The sequence below is a fragment of the Mixophyes fleayi genome, chromosome 4 (assembly GCF_038048845.1).
Source record: "Mixophyes fleayi isolate aMixFle1 chromosome 4, aMixFle1.hap1, whole genome shotgun sequence".
Taxonomy (NCBI): Eukaryota; Metazoa; Chordata; class Amphibia; order Anura; family Limnodynastidae; genus Mixophyes; species Mixophyes fleayi.
The window spans coordinates 267,321,040-267,344,960 of NC_134405.1; the positions used below are offsets into that span (position 1 = coordinate 267,321,040).

At 41.2% G+C, this 23,921-nt stretch overlaps 1 protein-coding gene across 6 annotated transcripts in view; it reads left to right on the plus strand.

The window, feature by feature from the left end:
- The first annotated feature begins 3,790 nt into the window (after positions 1–3,790).
- RAD50 (RAD50 double strand break repair protein) overlaps positions 3,791–23,921 on the plus strand; it is a 222,873-nt gene continuing 202,742 nt past the window's right edge. The window contains exons 1-6 of one of the 6 annotated variants that reach the window (XM_075209742.1): positions 4,013–4,030; positions 4,079–4,189; positions 4,403–4,570; positions 18,269–18,352; positions 19,131–19,282; positions 19,684–19,869. In XM_075209742.1, coding sequence (XP_075065843.1) covers positions 4,187–4,189; positions 4,403–4,570; positions 18,269–18,352; positions 19,131–19,282; positions 19,684–19,869 — 593 coding nt within the window. In that variant the 5' untranslated portion in view covers positions 4,013–4,030; positions 4,079–4,186. The other 5 variants (XM_075209741.1, XM_075209737.1, XM_075209738.1 and 2 more) reach the window with 5 other exon arrangements.

A 23,921-nucleotide genomic window follows, 5' to 3' on the forward strand; every position in this document is an offset into this window, starting at 1 on the left:
GTACAGGGGCCACTGCCGGCCCAGGTGATCCACCAGCCACTAGGGTGTTCTGGACAACATCCAAGCGAGTGGATAGACTATTGAGGAATTTTAATGCTCTTGGTTAGCTTCTTGCTTATCCATCCTTCCTACTAAATGCTCCAACCGATCTTTAGCTGTGGTATCCATGGTCAGAGCAAACTGTAACAGATTCTGGATACTATATTACTAATCTTGATTAGCACTGGCTTACCTGAGGTGCGGAGTCTAACGATCTCCCCGTTGTTCACCAAGAACCGCCGCAAGGCGGGGTGGGCTTCGCTGCCAGGAGTCGCAGGTCGCGGTCCCCAGGTTCGCCTCAAGATGTAGTACAGCGGAGTGAAGCGGTGGTAGCGGAGTCAACAAGCCGGTTCGGTACACAGGAATGGAGTCAGGCAGAATCAGAAGGCAACTCGGAGTCAACAAGCCAGGTTCGGTACACGGGTCACAAGAATAGGAGAATGGTCAGCAAGCCGGGTCGGTACACAGGGATTGGAGAGCCAGGGAAGTCAAACAGGCAGAGATCAGCACACAGGAAACAGGAAGACACTGCAATCCACGAAGAGCAGGAGCCAGGAACAGGTAAGTGTTGCTCTGACACTCAGCGAGTGTCAGAGTGAGGTTTTTATACTGAAGGGGATTCAAAATCCCCGCCTCTAGGGTTGTGGTCATGTGACCGCCTCCGGGTGCGGTCACATGGTCCTGAATGCGGAAGTGCGGCTGGACGGAGCGGCGGGGATCAGGTAAGTCAGTGACAATTAACTAGGGAATTTTGAAAAAAGAACAGTTGTCTTAAGATATCGTTAAATTTGACTAAATAAGGCACCTTAGCAGCTGCTTGGGCACTAGCAAGAGCCAGGTGGTGGTTTATACAATGACCATTACTCTGGTTGGTTCATCTGTTAATAGTTTTGCTACTCCTTTGTCCTTTGCGATCATGACAGCTGCTCCTTCCTAGCCTAGACCCACCAAGTTAGATTTTTTTCAAACCCATATTGGCAATTTTTTTCAATCATTTTGTTAGTTATAGTTTCAACCTTGCCATCAATGATACTATATGTTGATATAAAACTAACAGTAATCTCTTTTTTAAATTGACAAACGTATTTGGTTTCATCCCACAGAACACTGAAATAATCAGCCGAATGCATGTTTAAGGAATTCACATTTTATTTGTGAAGCTAAGGTGTCAAGGAATGTTTGCATTTTTCTTATCAAAGTACAATTTGCATTATTTCCAATATCAAGATGCTTTAATTATGTACAACCTATAGCCTTGCAGTTGTCAAGCACATTTACATATAATCCAGTATGTGGTAGTTTGTGTTTTGCCAATCAACACATAGTTCTTAAAGCTTAAAGCTCCCACAAAAGCCTCTCTCTGCAAGTTACTCAAAATTTAAATTGATCGTCCAATTTCCCCTACCCAATTTCTTCAAAAACAGGTTTTTGAAGTATATTTGAGCACGAATCAGTGTGTAAATTACTTTGCTCATGATCAATTAAACTTTCTTTTCGAAGTCTTTTGCACAGAATAGTCATCCAAGTCACTTCCTTGTTTGTGCCCAGTCTCTTTCCATATTTTATACACATGGAACACATCATTCCATTATCTTTTACCAACAACCACTGAAATGTTTTAATCCAGTCACTACTTACTCCCAAAATGCAATGTTTAGAGATATATTTTTCATACGAAATAGACTGTGATTCATAAAATGGACTAGCCTCGTCTGCAATATCATTGCTGGAATCTCTGGCTCTGTAGTGTTCGTATTCTCATTTTTCTTAAAGAAACTTAGGATTGTTTTTTTCTGCTTTAATTTCTTACTCATTATGGGTAACACCCGGCTGAACACAGATTCAGGTTTTAACAGCAACCAGATACTGCACAAATGCTCTTTAAATTGTGCCCAGATACTGTACAAATGATGTTTAAACTGGGCCCATACTGCAAAAATGTTTACATTGTGCCCAGATACTGCATAAATGTTGTTTAAACTGTACCCAGATACTACACAAATGCAGTTTGAACAAGTATTTATTTGTGAAAACAATTTTTATTAGGTTTAATAAAGAGGAAATGAAAAATAGCTACGCATATATAAAAAAACACGTGGAAGAGTATTTAAAAAGCAATTACAAGGAATTGTCAGACTCTTAGTGATACAAACTGGATCATGCGTGGTTATTGCTGCACGGGGGGTGTCACGATTTGCCTCCTCCCTGCCAAGAACAATGTTGGACTTTTGCCTTCACGTATATCCAGCTTGCAGTACCACTGTTCCACCAAAGGGGCCACTGTGGTATTTGGACTGCTCTTCGACCTTACAGAGCTAAACTCATTACTCCAGGATGCTTAGCACCTGTCCCAGCAGCCTTTGCCAGTTTATCGGTTACCTTTTCTGCTGCTGGTTTTCCCGTTTATGAATCATGTTTGATTTCCTGGTTTTGACCTCTGCTTGGCTTCTCATTTTTGCAACTCATATTAAGACCCAACCCTGGCTTTGTTGTGACTTCTCTTCTGCCTGCTTCCTGGTATCATGGTGGACCATGTGGCTTTGACCCTCTTGCTTTACGGCGTCTGCACCACTAGTAATCCTCCAGCTACACTCAGTGGCATATCCAGCTCCTGTATCTGCCTGCCATTGCACCCTGTGTCATCTTCAGTGTCTAGTGGTAACACTGCGCAGACCATTGCATCCTGCCTCATCTCCTGTGTATCGGTCCGCAGACTATTGCACCGTGTGTCATCTCCACTGTCTAGTGGTAATGCTCCGCAGACCATTACATCCTATCTACAGTATCTCCTGCAGTTCTAACACCTGTGACTCATCAGGTGCCTCGTGCCTCCAGAGTAAACCAGACACCCGTGGTTTCTCCGGCTTCTCAGCACTGCCTCTTCATCTCTGGCTTCCTGAGTAATACTTGCTATAACTACCATACTCTGCTTACTTATATTTGATGCCTTACCATTTATTGCATCCCTTACTTGTGTAACCCGTGTTAAATAAAAACCACTTCATTCCAATTGCACTCTCTCAGTGGTTTTTATATTGGGGATTCTGGCAGGGGGACAGAGGGCAATAAAGGATAGAGAGGGGGAAACACGGGCAGCACGGTGACTAGCACTTCTGCCTCACAGTTCCATTCCCGACCATGGCCTTATGTGTGGAGTTTGTATGTTCTCCCTGTGTTTGCGTGGGTTTCCTCTGGGTGCTCCCATTTCCTCCCACACTCCAAAAACATACTAGTAGGTTAATTGGCTGCTATCAAAATTGACCCTAGTCTCTCTCTCTGTGTATGTTAGAGAATTTAGACTGTAAGCTCCAATGGGACAGGGACTGATGTGAGTAAGTTCTCTGCACAGCGCTGCAGAATCAGTGGCACTATATAAATAAATGATGATGACGAAGGATAATTTTTATAAGTGCCCAAATACTGCACAAATGCTCTTTGGACACCAATGTGTTTTTTTTAAATTGCCTAAATAATACACAAATGCTATTTGGACAAGAATATTTTTTGTAAGAGGCCAGATACTCCAGAAATGCTGGTTAAACTGTGCCTAGATACTACACAAATGCTGTTTGAACAGGAATACTTTTTACAATTGCCCAAATACTAAACAAATGCTGGCTATAGAAAAAAAGACCACACAGCAAGTAAGACACACTGTCTTTACAAGTCACCAGCATATGGATTGCTGGCAAACGTGCGCTTCCGTTTAGAAGTGCCCTCCTCCTCTGACGTTTGACACTCCCCCTGTAATCTAATATTGACACTGCAGGTAGGTTTCCCATATTGACATCCCCCAAACCCGGTAAAAATTTCCTGCTAGTGCCATCCAACACAGAAACTGTAACGAACCGACCGAAAGGCAGTGACCCCTGCCGCCCGACAACATGACGCATGGCGCGCTGCACTGACGTGACACGACATTCGAGTGCGTCATAGTGCGGGCTACAGTAATCACTGCCTTTTGGTTGGCTCGTCACATTGAGTAGTGAGTGTTGGTTTCCGGGCGGCAGAGTATTTTTTTTTGCTGGGAGGTATAAAGCGTGGGGGAGAACACTGAAATATATAGCTTGTTTATGAAATTGCAAACCATTTTAATTTATCCTTTGAAACTGGCTGAAAACAGCTTAAATATATAGCCCGAGTTAAGATGGTTTTAGTTTTGCATTACTTTACAGTTTACATGATCCTCATGCTATTTGTATCTTAATTTTACATTAACATCAGAGAATGTTTTTTTTGCCTCTTTTTAATTGATCCTGTTGTCTTGAGTTTCCTCTGTAGTAGGTCATTTTGAAAAAGAAAAGTGAATTTAAAATGTAACTTAATAGAAGTGTAATATTGAATGTTGTAATGTATTTTTCAGAACTTTGAAGAGGTTGAGAAGACATTTGTAACTTCCAGGATGTCTAAAATAGAGAAAATGAGCATCCTTGGTGTGCGGAGCTTTGGAGTGGAAGATAAGGACAAACAAGTCATAACCTTCCTCAGTCCGCTGACCGTTTTAGTGGGACCAAATGGTGCAGGAAAAACTGTAAGTCAGAGTATTAGTGACTAAAATATTAAGCTATATTACATTTAGGCCATTACAATGATTAAACTATAATTCAATGACTAGGCCACCTTCTTCCATTCCATTGCTCCATGGTCCAGTTCTAGTGCTCAATGTGCCAATTGTAGGTGGTTACTGCGGTGGACAGGGGTCAATGTGGACACTGTGACCACTCCCATACTCAGCAAGCTGCAATGCACTGTGTGTTCTGACACCTTTCTATCTTCGCAAAATTAGATTTAGGGCGCCTCAACAACCACAGCATCCTTGAACAAACCGAATGGAATACCACCAAACCACTAAATCAATTCGATCATACAGTGGTTAGTACAATGGCGCTCAGTAATTTGTCATAGAAGGTGCAAACTAAATGTCAGAAAAACATATAGGAAAATTCCCCATAGACACATGTAACTTGCATAATGAAGTGAATCAAAATAGTTGCATAAAATCTTTAAAGCACTCCCGTATTGTATACCCTGAAAATATGTTTTAGGAGCCCCCCCAGGTGTTATGCTTACATCAGCAGGCAGACGACAATGAACTTTGTGAAGATACTGGGTTTATCTGGTCCAATGCTACCCACTTCACACTGACTGGCCACCCACGGGTGCTTTTCTATGCTAGGGAAGTCTATCCAGTACCCTTCTAGAGTTCTCGGTCACTCGGGTAAATGCAGTTAGAAAGTAAAACAATACATTTATTGTAATAAAAACAACACTTGAATATTAATAAGTGCCACAACCTCGTACTCGTGATTTTGTACTACTCGCCCAACTGTTATGTGCCTGTTTCTGTTTTGGATATCTGCAGAGCCTTGGACTGCACTTCGTGTACGTTTCCCTGCGGCTCTACCTGGCTCACCTGCTCTGGACTGGGTGATCCCTCTGCTTGCCACCAAATAGGGAATAGTCTACTTACCACCCAGGCAGATATCCAACTTAACAAATGGTAGCTCTTATTAATGGAACAGCAACAACAGGCACAAAACCAACATATGTACATGAGTAACAATTACAGGTATGCACAATGGGCACGACAGTAGTACATACAATACCGGTCCTGTTGGGAAAGCTGACTATAGGCTTCCGTTTTCCTGGGAGTATGAAGCACCAGTGACTGCCAGCAGGGCAGCGGTCCGGCTTCACTGTCAGCTCGCTTTTGGCGAGCAAACATATTGACAAGACCTGGGGTAACTTATCCAAAGGAAGAGGAACAAGGGTTCTCGCAGTCCTTCTCCCGATCTCCGTCAGCTGGCAGGAACCATTACCTCCTACACCAGCCTGATCTTTCCTCCATCAACCCCCCTGGCACTCCACTGCTCCTTTTTATACCCACAGAATAGCCTCAGTCTGTAGGGGTGTGTTGACTGTCTGCTGTGTCTATTAAGGCATAGACATACAATACATGTTTCCTATTTAAGGTGCTTAAATCAGACACAGAAAGTCACCATGTCTGGCTTGTGAATGCACTACTAAACATCTTGTTTTCCTACAGATGTAGCTAAAAGCACAATATTACAGTTTCTCATTTTTAGCCTGTAATGTGTGGTTAACTAGCAATGTAAATAGCAGGGCTAAATATACACAATCTATATAAATGGTTGCAGCGTAATGTTTTGGTGACTATTCACTCCATTGTGTTTTAAACATAACACTTGCCTGACTAGATTTTACAGAGGAGGGGACACTACCCCTAGCTAGATCTCCTGTTGTATAGGTAAAGAAAGATAGCTTATGTTAAACAATAGTTTGGTCTACCTGATAATATGATTATTGATGTATGTGTCTACAGATCTAGAATACGCATAGACTTACTCCTTTGGCATAAGTGAACAATAGGAAGCCCTCAGACTAACATAAATACCTCACCTACAGTGTAATTGATAACATAATACAATATATATTATATATTATTAATATCATATCTTACCAATCTTAAAGCTAATATTCAAACACAGTATGGGGGTGAGCACAGACTTTCTATGGGAATGAAAACACGCATACGGAGTACACAGTCATAATGTGTGCTAGGGCAAACACTCTAGGGGGTCATTGGGATAAAAAGTACATGTTTAACGGTATTGTGACATACTTCAATAAACAGTCTTTACGTTCTTTCTTCTTATATTGATAAATCAACCACATCTCTATATCATATATCCAGATCGTCTCCCATCCAAGTATATATCGGACCCAATCCTGCTTAGCTTCCAAGATCAGTCAAGATCTTTGTTCTCTTTTGTCTCTTATTCCATGAATGAATATTGGGAGTAAGAAGAAAGATACAAGAGAAAAAAAAAATTCTAGCGTATAATTTAGTTGTAAAGATATGTTTGGCATGTAGCTGCGGCAGTACAAAGTGAAGATACGTTATATTAAAAATTTTAATAATAGACCTACATACCTCTCATGATGTCACCACTTAAGCAACTTCCCGATACTACAGAAGCTGTAAAGTTGTAGCAAAACTTAAGAGACTTTTACCTATAGTGTCAAAATCTACAGAGGTGGTAAATTCTCCAGTGTCATGTTACATTCTGTTTAATAAAATCAACTGTTTAAAGTTTTGTTTTGAGTTTACTTACAGAAGTCTATAAATATATTCATGTAATTTTTTTCTATATAACCCATCTAACTAGGCAACCCATCAGAAGAGAGATTTGACTTTTTACTGCACATTTATATTTTGCTAGTAAAATTTCATTGCAATATTTCTTTTAAATATATTATTATTCTTTATGCAGTTACACTCACACTAGAGTCCATTTTTAAAATGCCAATATGTTTTTTGTGTGAAAGGAAACCAGAGCACCCTAGGAAACCAAAGAAAACATGGGGAGAACATAAAAACTCCACAGAGATAGGGCCCTGATTGGAATCAAACGCGTGATCCCAGCACTGTTAGGCATTAATGCAAGCCATTGAGCCAACATGCTGCTCATCTTATATTCTGTTCAATCGAATACTATTTGCTTAAATTTAGCAATGGTTAGTTTTCACTTTTTACATGTTACGTGCTTAGAAGGAATACCATATTAATACAATGGACCTGGACTGTAGCTGCATTACTTTATTACAGCTTATGTTTTAATTTTGTCTATGTTTAATTCTTTTGTGATCATCTATATGTCCTGGGCCTATTACAAGTGTGTGTTCTTGAAGTAGGAAGTGAAATCTTGGGTCTGAGGAGGGCCTGAAGTTGACTGCACCCATGTACACCTTTTTCATCTTTTGGGCACTTGCAACACCAACAACAACAGCAAATAATATGTCTGGACAGCTTAAATTTAATGCTGTATGGGCCCCCTTGTACTACAGAGAACGTTGTTCTGGTTAGCACCTACCAAGGTCACCAACATTTCCCTGAGTCATACATCTGCATACCACCCGATTTCACCTGAGCATTTTCCAAGGCACCTTAAAGATTGTGAGAAAAGTATCAGGAGGACTTATATCCTATACAAAGTCTTGTACTTGTAATGGCTTCCTAAAATATATGGCTTTATACGTGCCTATCAAAATACTTTGGACACTGCTAACAAGCATAATTCGATCTCATCTCCGTTCAGGCTTCTAATCATAAATGCCTTTTTAATATATTTAAATCTCTTGTCAGTCCTCCCAAATCAAACCTCTTTCTCTCATCGGTGCCCTAGATTGTACTTCCAACTTCAAGGACGAGATCCAACATAAAATTGTATCCTCTTCCTCTCTTCATTTGATCCCACAAAAAACAATTTGACCCATACTCAGATTGCTGCCCTATCTCTCACTTCCCATGCCCTTCCAAAGGCCTTCATGAGAGGCTTGCCTACAATCTCACTTTCTTTCCTCACATGTACTATTTGACCTTCATCAGTCAAGCTTTTGTTCACAACACTTCACAAAGACTGCATTGATTAAAGTGGTCATTGATTTGATCACTGCTAAATCTAAAGGTCAATACTCACTTCTAAGTCTCCTGGGCCTGTCTTCTGCATTTGACTCTATTTGTCACTGTCTTCTCATACAAACACTACATTCCCTCAAAGTTTGTTTCTCTGGACACACCAACCTCTCCGCTTCCTCAAGGCTTAAGTTGTGCTTTTTTTTTTTTTTTTTTTTTTACCTTATCTATACCACTTCAGGAGTGCTAAGACACTTCTTTTGTATTTTAGTATAATCTCTACATGGAAAGATACCCACATTTATCTATCCTATTCAGATCTCTCACCATCTGTGTTGGCCCATGTTACTAAATGTCTGCCATTTCATCTTGGATGTCCTCTTGCCACCACAATCTCAATCTTTCAAAAACTAAGCTAATAATATTCTCACTAGCCAGCAGAAGCTAGCTACCTATCTGACTTCACTATTTCTGTTGACAACACAACAATAAACCCTAACCTTCATGTTTGCTGCCTCGGTGTCATCATCTTTGACTCAAACTGTCCTTTGTTCCTCACAGCCAATCTGTATACAAATCCTTATACATCCATATTTTGGAAATGTTTTAGATGCATGTTTCTCACACATAACACGACAAAGCTTTAAACTTGCACTCATTATGTCCTACTTTGACTATTGCAATTTCTTACTGTCTTCCCCCTCATCAGACTTTCAATGCTGCAACCTAGTTTGAATACAGTTTGCTAATTTTACTTGTAAAACATTCTACTACTGCTCTTCTCTCAGTCCCTATATTGGTTTCCTGTTTATTACCAAATCATATATAAAATACTTCTACTAACATACAAGACCATAAACAAAACAACAGCAAAATACATCTCTTCGCTTGTTTCAAAATATCTCTTCGCTCTGCACAAGATCTGTGTCTCATTCACGTGTTACCTGTTTATATTCCCGGCTACATGACTTTTTTCGGGCTGCACTGACTGGAATTCCCTCCCTTGCAGAACAAGATTTTCCTCTAGCCTTCATACATTTCAGTGTTCCCTCTGTTCTTCATGAAAGCTGATAACATTCCCAAACTACACTCCTATTCACCCTAGGCGACTCTACCTGATCACCACCCTCTACACTCCTCTTTTCTATACACAAACAATCCTGTGCACCCACCAACCAACATTGCAGTGTGACTTGATCATATAGCCCCACAAAGTACATTTTCTCCTTGCAATCTGGCTGGATCAGAATGCAATATGTGGGCTGGCGCATATCTATAAAAATTAAATTTAATAATTATCTTACACAGCACTGGGTCACACATGTATAGCAACAAAACGCTGTAAAAAAAAAAAGTTTACTTACAGAAAGTTGCATATATTCAGATCGCAAGAAACATTATAAACCAATGTCAACCTGATGCACTTCAGGCACCACATGGGTGGCCCTCAAACCCTCAAAAGGGCAGCACATTACTCTTATTGTCAGTAATAAGTTAAAACAATAAATATCAAAGGATCCGTAATGACACGTAAACATGTAGTTTAAACAAATGTTACAAGCTATAACAAATCTGACAAGCAGGAAGGAGTTCGGGGCAGCAGATGAATACTTTGGGGGACACCGTGGACAATGTGGTATAGAGTAGGCACAGGGCGAACTGGCACTTTAAGTTCTGTTAACTAAGCCCTAGCTCCTCCACCTCTATACCCCACTTCCTGCTAGCCTCAGTTTAGTTTAAGTGCCCAGCGAATGGGCAGCGTTTGTGCTGAGTAGCAACCCAATTCTGTTTTTATTTTTTGCTAATCGGAAACTTGTGTCTCCTGTTCCTGACAGCCAGCAGCTTAGGAGCCGCGTAGGCATCTGTCAGTTAGTGTACACTGCACTCCCTGGCTGTCGGCTGCTGTTGTGGAGGGTCCGGAGTTCAGTGTCTTTACTCCCCCCGTGTCTGCCAGATCTTTTACAAAGCCTGCAGTTAGCCGGGAGACAGTTGGTAGCAAAATCAATTACAGTAGCAGCGCACATCATGGAAGGCAGGTTTCCTCCCACACTTCAAAAACATACTAGTAGGTTAATTGGCTGCTAACAAATTGACCCTAGTGTGTGTGTGTGTGTGTGTGTGTGTGTGTGTGTGTGTGTGTGTGTGTTAGTGTTAGGAAATTTAGACTGTAAGCCCCAGTGGGGCAGGGACTGATGTGAGTGAGTTCTCTGTACAGTGCTGCGGAATTAGTGGCGCTAAATAAATAAATGGTGATGATGATGATGATATAGCAGAACCTGCCTGGGCTCGGTCTCTCTCCAATGCGGTTGCTGAACTTGCTCAGTTGGTGCAGTCACAGGCTGTGGTCGCGCCATCTTCTGATTCCGCTTCCTCTGTAGCGAATGTCATGCATTCTAGTTCGATAAGTCAGGGTTTGACTGTTTCTACCCCGGTGGAGTCTGTAGAACCAGCTTTGGTACAGGGACTTGCATCCTCTGTACAGGGTTTGGTTTCGGTTTCTTCCTCTTTAGAGAGGATGTTGCATTCTGCTGCACCGTCTTCCACACGTAAGCGTTCCCTTAATTGATTATTGGAAGTATGTAACCATTGAGATACCACGGATCCCGTGTCCAGTATACTCTACACCGGCGGTTCCCAAAGTGTGCGTCGCGGCTCCCAGGGGTGCCGCGGCGCTGTCACTGGGGTGCCGCGGGCCAGCCCAAAAAAAAAGAAAGAAAGCAGAAACCAATCCGCAGGGCGCCGGGACCCAGCAGCCTCCTCTCCCGCAGCTGTCACTGATGTCATTCAGTGACAGCTGCGTGAGAGAAGAGGCTGCTGGGTCCCGGCGCCGCGCGGATTGGTAAGTTTCTGTTTTCTTTCTTTTTTTTTTTGCCTGGCGCGGGGCAGAGGGAGGGGGATAGAGGGCAAACCGAGGGCAGAGGAGGAGGAGGACAGATGGCAAAGGAGAAGGACAGAGGGCAGACCAGGAGGACAGATGGCAGAGGAGGAGGGGGACAGAGGGCAGACAAGGAGGAAAGATGGCAGAGGAGGAGGGGGACAGAGGATAGACCAGGAGGGGGACAGAGGGCAGACCAGGAGGGGGACAGAGGGCAGACCAGGAGGACAGATGGCAGACCAGGAGGACAGAGAGCAGAGGAGGAGGACAGATGGCAGACCAGGAGGACAGAGGGCAGAGGAGGGGGACAGAGAGCAGAGGAGGATGACAGATGGCAGACCAGGAGGACAGAGGGCACAGGAGGGGGACAGAGGGCAGACCAGGAGGGCAGAGGAGGAGGACAGAGGGCAGAGGAGGAGGACAGAGGGCAGAGGAGGAGGACAGTGGGCAGAGGAGGAGGACAGTGGGCAGAGGAGGAGGGCAGAGGAGGAGGACAGAGGGCAGAGGAGAAGGACAGAGGGAAGAGGGCAGAGGAGGAGGACAGAGAGCAGAGGAGGGGGGCAGAGAGCAGAGGAGGAGGAGGGGGGCAGAGAGCAGAGGAGGAGGAGGGGGGAAGGGAGCAGAGGAGGAGCAGGGGGGCAGAGAGCAGAGGAGGAGGAGGGGGGCAGAGAGCAGAGGAGGAGGGGGGCAGAGAGCAGAGGAGGAGGAGGGGGGCAGAGGGCAGAGGAGGAGGAGGGGGGCAGAGGGCAGAGGAGGAGGACAGAGGAGGGGGAGAGAGGGCAGAGAAGGGGGGCCAGCGTGACAGAGGGCAGAGGAGGGGGCCAGCGTGACAGAGGGGGCAACGTGAGAGAGGGCAGTGTGCCTGGATGCAGAGGGGGCAGTGGGCCTGGATGCAGAGGGGCATTTTTGCATACAACTAAATAAGTATTTCTGTCGTGACCTAAATACTTACAGGACTGTTCAGTAATTATTTTGGAGGGGTGCCTTGAAAAAATTTGGAGACTCTAAGGGTGCCGCGAACTGCAAAAGTTTGGGAACCACTGCTCTACACTAAGTTTGGATTCATCTCGTCATTAGAGGTTTAACATAATTTGCTGTGAGCTCACCTGAACAATTTTTAAACCAATATTCATATATATTCATATCTGTTTGGGAAACATTGTTATCACATAGGTGCACCTAATGTATGAGTTTCCTCTGGTTTATACTAGATATGCCTCTGCATGTAATATGAGTATGTATATGTATTTTTAATTGTGTATTAAAGTTTTAATTAATCCACATTGCATCTGCTGGTAAATTGGAGGACTAAATAGTACTACTGCATTTTTTGCTTGTTGTATATTATTCAATTGACGGGGACGCAGACCCCAGGCAGTAGACATTTGTCCTTCTTCCATTTTTTGCCCCAAGAGATTTGGTTTGTTGTTGTTGAAAAGGATAACATGACTGTAGTCGCCGAGATACTTGGAACTTCCTATCTGGGGAAGCCCAATTTTCTGACAACAAATCTTCCAATTGGGAAAAAGCCGGGAAAGAGAGAGATTTATTTTTCCGGTGTTCAAAAAGAGAAGCCTCTGCAGCGTCGGGAACTTCTCCCTCAGAAAAATTAAGTACCTGACGCACACCTTGAATTAATTCCTCCACACTGACAATCAGAATGAACCTCCTCTACCACCGAAGGAGCTTCCATATCAGAATCCACCGTTAATTCACCCTCCTCCTGGGAACGTGTGGAGATACGAGTAAAGAATCCTCAAATAGGGAGTAGGAAACGGTAAAAAATGAAACAAACATTAAGTTAAATGTTTAGCTTTGTTATTATATACTAAAGGCACACTGCTAGTAAGCAGATTTTTTGAGTGGATTGAATCGGTCTTTGCAATGTGGATTGATTGCTAATTGACATAACGTCAGGTGAATGTGATATAATTATTTTAATTATCTGTGTTCAGATTATATAACATACAAACGGGCAACCAGGATACTATCTCTGAGGAAGTTGTATTATACAACAAAACGCGTAAGATAGACTGCCTTTGATTTTAAGGTGATCACGACTCATATGCAGAATCTGTTCACGGAGCTCACACTGTTACCAGATCAAAATACCGGAATTCCCACTCTCTACTCAAAGGATCTTGGAGCGGAGATTGATTATGCCAGCTATTACTGCAAGAGACCTTTAATAAACCACATCTCCTTATACCAGGACAGAATAGAGACTATCGGTATACGTATACACCTAGGAACGAGGATTGTGATACGTAGTGTGGGAGGAGGTTTCTGGCTGTAACACTTTGGCGGCATGCCGGCAACGGCGAGAGCCACGCCGATTAAGCGGAAAATCTCCATCTGAGCATCTGGTAAGCTCATGCTTTTTACATTACGGATGATTCTGTCTTCTATCCATCTATATGTTTATATGACATGCTGGACAAGGCTATATTCATTGCTTAATATCTAACGGATCGGTCCGGGACATTTTATATCCTTAATTGATTATTAGAAGTATGCAACCATTGAGATAACACGGATCCCGTATCCAGTATACTCTACACTAATTTTGGATTCGTCTCGTCATTAGAGGTTTAACATCATTTGCTGTGAGCTCACCTGAACAATTTTTAAACCAATATTCATATCTGTTTGGGAAACATCATTATCACATAGGTGCACCTAATGTATGAGTTTCCTCTGATTTATACTAGATATGCCTCTGCATGTAATATGAGTATGTATATGTATTTTTAAAGGTGTATTAAAGTTTTAATTAATCCACATTGCATCTGCTGGTAAATTGGAGGACTAAATAGTACTACTGCATTTTTTGCATGTTATCCTTTTCCTCCTGAAGTTCGCTTCTGTTGCAAGCTTAGCCAAGGTAACTACTATTCCTTTTCCTAAAGCAGCCACTCTCAAGGATGGTACAGACAGTAAGGTTGAGGCCGTCCTTAAGTCCATTTTCGAGGCAACAGGTGCCTTTATGAGGCAGAAGTTAAAGTGCCAGTTCGCCCTGTCCCTACTCTATACCCTCAGTGTCACCCAATGGACTAAGAGAAACGGATTTTATGCAAGTATAAAAATACAATTATTTTGACATTTTGCAGTACAGTGAGATTTACCTTTGTGCTTTGCTAATGGGAAATTTTGTGTGTGATACAAACACTGTGGTCCTCCACCAAGTATGACTAGTTAAAAGGTTACACTTTATTGTTACTAAGGATCCTTGGGTGGAATTGGTTCATGTTGTTAACCTTTTTGGTTGCACATCTTGTGTCTACCTGATGCAGAGAGATCTAATGTGATTGGTTCTGTTTTCTGGTATGGGTCTGGTGAAGTTCCGGTTGTGGTGGTGGATTTAGATTGAGAGTGAATAGTGTGAAAAGGATTTAGTGATTTGATGATCAATGACGATGTAATATGCAATATGATTGTTGAGTAATAAACCATATCACACTATAAAAAGGTAGATGTTGAAAATTGCTTAAAAATAATAAACCAAATTTACCACATATATAATTGATTAGATCTTGTGATAAGACTATGGTTTTGAGTATACCGTTGAGAAAAGAGTGAATTGTCTTCTGAAGTTGTTGTGAGAGCAATGAGTTTAGTGTTGTATTAAGAAAAATAAAATGATATACAGCAGAAATAAGGAGTAGTATATTAAGATGCAGAAATGTAAATAGTGTCAAAGTCGTATAATTGGATGAAAGAAAGTATATTGATTAATATTGTTTTACCGCACGATTGCATTCAGTACGCCACATGTCATGACACAATCGCACGATAAATAACGCACGCATACACTCGCACTTACACATTCACTTATATATAGTTCATATTTATTAAGGTTCCAATCCACATTTATTTATTAGTAAAATGTATTAGATTATTTATGCATATATAATACTGTAGTAAAGGTATTTATGGTTCAGGTGTTTTAAAAGGCAAAGAGTTTGGTCTCATATTAAAGCTTATTTCACCAGCATTAACCCGGTGTGGACGGAATAGCGATCGCATCTGGCGATCGCAAGATACAAGCAATATGAAATTAATGCTCAAAAATACTTTTGTGTGGGTCAGTTTGAACTGGTCATTCAGAGTCAAATCATGTGAACAATAGGGTGGGGGAAGTTTCCCCTCACTCTTTGTAAGGATCAAATGAACTGACCTATAACTTGCAAGGAACTGGAATATCATTAACCCTGGACCAATGAAGACCTCACTAAGGGCTAGATTTATTAAGCTGCGGGTTTGAAAAAATGGGGATGTTGCCTATAGCAACCAATTAGATTCTAGCTTTCATTTATTTAGTACATTCTACAAAATGACAGCTAGAATCTGATTGGTTGCTATAGGCAACATCCCCACTTTCTCTGTCCTACCACTGGGGGACACTGCGTTACCTTGTGTATAGTAGGTGGGTCTGGAGTTAGGCACTCAGAATGCAGTGCTGTTGCATATTTGTAGCACTTATGCAATTCCCGTATCTTAATGCAGGATAGGGGTCGACCTGTGTATCGCCGGAGGGTTGTTCCTTGTGCCATCCTATAGGCCAAGCTAGACCAACTTATTATTGTTATTGAGGGCCTAATGCCTTAGCAATCAATCCTTTAACAGGTAGAGTGGGTCACCTCAGGGTAATACCTTTGTGCTCTCCTGGTTAGGTCATAGGGCTCTCTAAGAGGGAGCCCAGGTTCTTTTCACATGTTAACCTGTTTTCTCTATCGGCTCTCAATCTAATGACCCTCAGGTGGATTTGTCCATAGCCAAGTCGGGTCTCCCTAGAACTTAGGGGGTGTACAGGTGATTCACAGCTCCTATTTACTCGTGGGAGTTCAAGAGTTTCTAGGAGGGGGCGCATCCCAGCTATTCTGGTGGTACGCCGTATGTCTCGCAGAGCAGTGTTCTACTGTTTTAGGGGACTTGTGTTGTCGTCCCTCTTTTCCCGTTTTCAGAGCGGCCTCATCTCGTAGTTCGGCTCTCTTTGTTTTCATCATCTGGTTTGACGTTGTGGCATCGGATGGCTAACCTTTTCGGCCAGAGAATCCTTGCAGGGAGATAGTTGCTACCTTCAATTCAGCGGTAGAGATTCTTTCTCAGCTGTTTTCTTTGGGCTAGAAATTATATTTGGTGTAAATTTCTGAAATTTCACACGTCCCACTCAGGAATCTTTTAAAGAGTTTTCTTTACCAGCTGGCTTCTATGGGGTTTACGACCTTCTTCTTTCAGCGTGCAGCTTCCGTGGCTCTCTGTCTAGCTCAGCGGAAGGTTGTTTTGCTTAAGTGGTTTCTTTATGCTCAGCCCACCTTTGGTTGGTTGCAGATTTCCAGGGAGTCTAGTTCTCGTCATCAGGAGGCTTGCTTTGGCCTCTGGTGACTCTGAATTAGTTAAGCTGTTAGCTCATGGTTTGAGTGCTTCCTGGTATATATGTCGGGCTTACGTTGTTAGCTCTCTATATGAATGCTCCCTCAGATATCGCTGCGTTAGTTAAGCTGTTTGCTCATGAAATGAGTGCTCCCTTGTTTATCTCTGAATGGTTTAAGCACTGTATCAGTGCTCCCTTAGATATCACTGAGTGACTTAAGCTGTTGCATCAGTGTATATGGTGGTCCTTTGTATATCATTGAGTGGATTGGGTTGTTAGCTCAATGCAGGCTGTTCTCTTGGATGTCACATCTCGTAGGGGATCTGGGGCGAGAGTGTGTATGGCTCTTCCTCATTTCCTTTATCAGAAACTTAGTGGCGGTTCGAGACATAATTGATTCCTGTTGTACAGGGCAATGGAGGAGGTGTAGGCTACTTTACCACCCCTTGCTCAGGTTAATGCAGTTTCTATGTACCATAGAAAATGGGAAAACAACATATTATACCGCTTTCATACTGCCGCCCCCGCAATATCCCGGGTTTTTCAAGCCGGGTTTTTGCCGGGGCTTGGAGCGTCCCAGCTCAGAAACACCATTCATATTGCACCTCGGACCCGGGAATTTCCCGGGTTGACCCCATTCATACTGCACAAGTCTGTGTCCTGGCAATTTGTGGGAGTCATCACCAGAGCAGTTTTCATTGGCTGAAAAATGGTGATGTCATTGAAAGGTAGACAATTGGATTAATAGAATAGACAATAGAATTGGCAGACAGCCAATCAGCTTGTTTTCTGTCCGACCCGGGAATTACCCCTCGTTAAATCCCGGGTTGAAGACCCGTGTTTTTAGACCCGGGATTTTTGACTTGTACCATTCATACTGCACCAAGACCCGGGTCGTTTGAGCTCGCCTCGGCAAAAACCCGGGATTTTGGTGCAGTATGAATGGGGTATTATTTGGAATTTATCATTCGTTGTTTCTTGCTGAAATGGCATGTCTGCTTAGTGTTTCATCCGACCCCAGCCTGTTTAGATTACTCTATGTAATTTCCCAGGAAAGCATAAAATAAAAAAAAACTTTTTGGGGTCAGACTTTTTTGGGACCGTATTCTCCAGTCATACTTGTGCTTCCACAAGATCAACACATCTGGATGTGTTGATCTTGTGGAAGCTGCCCATACAGTACATGGTTTTTAATGCACCCAATGAGTTCAAACTGTTTTTTTTTTCTTGCACATGTTGAGCATAAAATAAGAGAACACTTTTTTTTTTCTTTATGGAGGTAAAATATGGAAGTTGAGTCTTGTGAGGTACTGACAGAAAGCTAGTGTGTAAAAAGAAGAGTGTTCACATGGATGAAGCATAAACTAATGTGTATCAAAATCTTAAAGAAGAAAACAAAGGTGTAGACTGCCTGCAAATTGAATCCTGAAAGTCTCTCTTTTTAGTAATACAGTCTTTAGTAATGCATCCCTTGTGTTTGAAAATGTCTTAGTTCAGTGTAAATATTTAGCCTGTTAACATTTTATTCATTACTATTTTTCAGACTATTATTGAGTGTCTCAAGTATATTACAACAGGGGATTTTCCACCTGGAACGAAAGGGAGCTCATTTGTGCATGATCCTAAGGTATTGTTCATATTCTAGGGATTAACACTCTTGCACTTAGATTACATATGTTTTGCGTTCCAACTTTTCAGTTTCCTGGTAGTTTCGTATAGTATGATTGTGACTGGAGCGCAGTATTGTAAATATTAACAACTCTTTAATATTTACAATACTGCATGCTAGGGACCATCATACTATTGTTCATTTTAGTTATGGAATTGTCTGTGATCTTTGCAAGACACATAACTTGTTGGTTTAGCTCGCATGCATATAGGGTCAGTAATGATGATTTGCACACACAGGAAAAATATAACTCCATTTATAAACCTAATATTTATACAATCCTTGAAAAGATCACACACAGCTACAAAGTTTCATATAATAATTATATAAGTGTATAGTTGCAATCCATTTTTAATTAAATGCCAAATGTTGTTACAAATCAGAACTATACACAGTGAACAAAGCCTTTAAAAGGCTTTTAGTAACTAAAATGCTAAGGAATAATCTTGTAAGTGCTCAGGCAATAGTCAATATTAATTGTCATCATTTTTTAAATTTGCATACAGTATAATTTAAAAAAGAAGATGACAGTCTCCCAAGTTTACAAAGCAAAATGATAGGGAAGTTTCTTCCACTTTACAATAGAGCACTCAAGATGAAGAAGACTAATTAATAGTCTATATAGAAAAATTAACGCCACACTTTTCATAAATGTATTGTGGATGTACTTTAATGCACTAATCACAGTGAAAGAAATCTCTGAATATTTAGAGAAGGAATGGTAATTGTTTTCCAGATTGCTCATGAGACAGATGTTAGAGCCCAGATTCGTCTGCAGCTCCGAGATGTCAATGGAGAAATTGTGGCTGTTCAGCGGTCCATGGTGTGCACTCAGAAAGGGAAAAAAACTGAATTTAAAACATTGGAGGGAGTGATTACCAGAATAAAGTGAGCAATACCTTCCCATCCTTTTACCTTCTGTCCAGACACAAACTAATAACATATGTAGTACATTCCAAAAAGTATATAGCACCCTGGTAAATTCTCTCATTTTACTGAATATATTTTTTTTTATGTGACATTGTTTTATGTTTAAAAAAAAAAAAAAAAGAAGACGACATGCTGTTTGCATAAATATTTTTGTAGTCACTTTTTGCAGCCATAACAGCTTAATGTATTTTTGGGTAAGTATGTACCAGCTTTGCACACTGTTCAGAAGTCATTTTGCCCATTATTTCAGGCAGATTTGCTCTAGGTTGTACATGTTATTGCGATGTCATCTGCACTTTCACCATTGTCTTATTTTCCTGGGTGCTTAAGGTCTATTCTGTTTTGTTTACATTTGTTAGACATGGAGAGAAAGTCAGCCTGAGCACAAAATGTGCAGAAATGGATAGAGAGTTGATCAGTGCCTTAGGCGTGTCTCCTGCTGTACTCAACAACGTCATCTTTTGCCATCAGGAGGATTCTAACTGGCCTTTGAGCGAGGGGAGCAAGCTAAAAATAAAATTTGATGAAATATTTTCAGCAACCAGGTAAAAATAAATATCTGTATCATTTTGATTTTTCAAAACAATTTACTGAAATGTGTCCACTTATTTCTTGCTAAATTCAAGACCTTGTTTGGAGATTCCCAAATGTGTGTGTATGTATATATATATATATATATATATATATATATATATATATATATATAGATAGATAGATAGATATATATATACATATACACACAGTATGATTAGGAGGCACTCACAGGAATTTTCAGATTGTTAAAGTATTTATTCCATTAGAAAACAAATCAACGTTTCGGCTCCACTCAGCCCTTTATCAAGACTCACACCACAGTGAACCAAACACCCTTATATACCCTATACAGTGGGAGTGAATCAATCAGACAATCACCAAATGTGTAAATTGGCTAAACAAGGTGCAAAGCACACCAAGAAGGAAAAAACTTTTTGAATAAATCAACGGCTCAAAACAGCACTAATCAAAAAAGGTTATTCCTAATAAATCTGCAGAGTACTATATACTAGGGAGGATACAACCTACTATCTGTAAAAATCTGTCACTCACTATTATAGAAAAAGTTGCTCATCCTGCTAAGCAGCCCCTCTATAGGGGAGAATATCTCAAAATTGTTTCTGGTAATGTAGAATCACATGTGATTGATTTATGCAGCTGCAAGCCTGTGCAGAAATCTTTCTATTGGCATATGCTGTCAAAGCAAAGCTTCTGAATGTTGCTAGGCAACGTGAAGTTGCTTGTTAAAAAATGCCCATAGAAGTTAAACATTTGTTGAAAAAAAAAACAGAGTATGTGATCCAAATGGGCACTGAAGAAACTCAGTATATAGAGAAACGTATATGCAAAAGAAATAGATACTCCAGACTTGCTATGAAGTGCTGCACAGAATTATAATCTGTTACAAACCTCCATGTTACAAAAACAACTATATATAGAGTCCATTAAACAAAACAGTATCTAGATGAAGAATAAAGGTAGATACAAATTAAAAGCATGAGATGGCAGAATACCGACAAAACTGATGCAATATATACAAGCAGTAATTCGTATATAATAGGTCCATATATAACTGTTCACTAAGAATTGCAACAAATTAGACAAGTAAAAAATACCTTGTAGCATTAAAGTGCAATATATTACACACAGTAGATATTAATATGTCATTAGATATTCAGTTATAATCAAAGGAAGGATAATACAAAACATTCAAGTAATTAGCATAAACTATCTATATAAAGGTTTGATGCTGTCTGTTATAGCAAACCAATATACATCACTAAATCCCAAAAAATAATAGCCATGCACAAATCTGGTGTATAAAAATAAAAAAAAACAAAAAGTATACTAACTTTGTATAAGTGAACCAAAAAGTAAGAAAGATGAAACCACAGTGTAAAATAATATTACCACCAAATAAGGAAAGCATAAAAACAAAGCTTAAACAACTAGAGCACTGTAAATAACCATAATGTAAATATTTTTATAAAAAAACTGCCAAAATTATTCTCTTTGTTTAGCCCACCAGGGGCTAATGTATTCAGTTGGGCAATCCAGCGGGCTTCGCGTTGTAAAAGTATTTTGGGTCTATTGTCACCTCTGGACAGTGGTGGCACATGATCAATTATTATGCACCTTAAACTTGTGACCTGATGTGATAGGTGTAAAAAATGTCTTGCTACCGGTTTGTTTGATGTTTGATCTCTATAGGCCGCTCTAATGGATGATCTATGATTAGCAAAACGCTCCCGGAAACTGCATATCGTTTTTCCTACATAGGCTAGGCCACGGGGGCAATAAAGGATATAAGCCACGAACTCTGAAGTACAAGTAAGGCGGTATTTAATAGCTAATCTCCTGTTTGTGTGAGGGTGCTGAAAATGAGTCCCAGTCAGTGAGCTATTACAGGTGGTACATCCACTACATTTAAAACATCCCATTTTCATAGGGGGCAACCAAAATTGGATCGTTGGAGTATATGCTGCTTTGCAGTCCGCATCTACCAAATAGTCACGTAAATTTTTACCTCGTCTATAGGCAAACATCGGTTTCTTATCCAGTGATGGAGGTAGACTTTTTTCTGTGGCTATAAGCGGCCAATGAGTTTGAATTGTTTTCTTAATTGTATTGGAGGCCAAGGTGTATCCAGTGTTAATCTGGAAGCGATCCCCCTTGTTTTTTTTTTTATTAGAGTCACTAATCCCAGAATGAAAGGTAGCAAGTGCTCTATTTAAACAGTTGGAAACATCCTTCTGTTTATACCCTCTGTAGAAAGGACTCAACCATTTGAACGAGTTGTTGATCAGCTAGAGTGCTATCTGAATGAATGCGGATAATATGCAGAAATTGGGAATATGGAAGTCCCTTCTTGAATGGCACAGGATGAAAACTGTCTGCATGCAAATAGGAGATACGGTCAGTCTTTTTCTTATACACTGTAGTAGTCAGGCGTCCATCTTGTTTCATGATCACCAGGTCCAAGAAATGGATACTATTTAAGTCATATTCAAAAGTAAATTTTATTGGTGAATCTGCTGCATTAATAGATTCAATCATTTCAAGAAATTTCACCTCAGTGCCCATCCAGATAAGAAAAAGGTTGTCAATGAAACGTCTAAAGAATGCAATCTGGTGTCCGAACCTACTCAAGATGTGTTTCTGCTCAAAATGGTGCATAAATATATTCGCATAGCTGGGGGCCGTATTTGACACCATCATGGTCCCAGCCCCCTGTAGATAGTACTGCCTTTCAAATCTAAAGTAATTTCTTTCCAATGTCAGATGTAATAAATCAATTATAAATTCTGTAGGAACATCCTGTGTACACTTATATTCCACAAAGGAGTTGCGGACTGCTTCAATCCCCGCTTTGTGAGGAATAACGGTGTATAGGCTCATTACATCCATTGTGACCAATAAACAGTCAGTAAGATTGATTTCAAGGTTAGAAAGTTCAGTAAGTAATGAAAAAGAATCTTGGATAAAGCTTGGTATGGATTTAACCAATGGCTGGAGATAAAAGTCAATACACTGTGATAATGGCTGTAACAACGAATGGCAGAGATGATTGGTCTGCCAGGAGGTGATTCAAGGCGCTTGTTGATTATTGGTAAAGTATAAAGTACAGGACAGACAGGAAAATCTGTTTCTCTTTCATCCAGTCTGGGGGACACTGCTTACCATGGGTTGTGGAGGAGAGCTTGGGAGTTTGCACCTAACTAGTTAACTTTTAGTACTGCAGACAGACCCCTCCCCTATACAATCCCCCTGCCCCCTCTTGTTCAGTTTTTTTTTAGGTGCCCAGGAGTTGGGCAGTGTTTTTTAGTACTTAGTGTAATTTTAACAAATTTTATTTCATTTTATTTTATTCTTATTTTTTCTTACAGGTGGCAGCGCTGGAGTGTGTTCTACTATAGAGAACACACTCACAGCTGTGCAGCGCAGGCATTCCCCTATCAGATGAGAGCCAGCGGCTCTCACTGACAGGGACAGGAGAGGAAGAAGGAGAATGGGTGCCTGATTTAGGAGTGACAAGCGGTCTCACGGACCGCTGTCACTCCTCCAGCCTCCCCGATAACCGGCGCTGCCATTACAGGCATAGAGCGCCGGTTATCAGATAGTTAAGATGCCGGCGGCCATTTTGGAATTCAGAGTGGCGCTACGGAGAGAGGAGGAAGGGGGCTATACCAGGATCCTCCCTCATACATAGGAGGGGGCATCGGGTATCTTTTGCTGCAGAGACCTCAATCCTGGAGGTCTCCACTACTCTGCCACGCTTCCAAGAAGCTTTATTTTTTATACAAGGACCCGCTGCAGAGACAGCATTACTGAAGGGGGAGGGAGCTAAAGCATAGAGTTCTAGCATCTCTCCTTCCAGAGAGAGATGGTCTATCCCAGCCTTCTGGCGCCAAGAGAAGCCCGGGAAGAGTGAACAGAGCTGAGGGAGCAGGCACAGGACACTGCTGTTGGACTTCTCCCCTTTGTGGCCTATGGGCTAAGTATCTGATATATTTAAACACATAATCTGTTTTGCTCAAACTGGGCTAGTAAGGGTTTACATTAA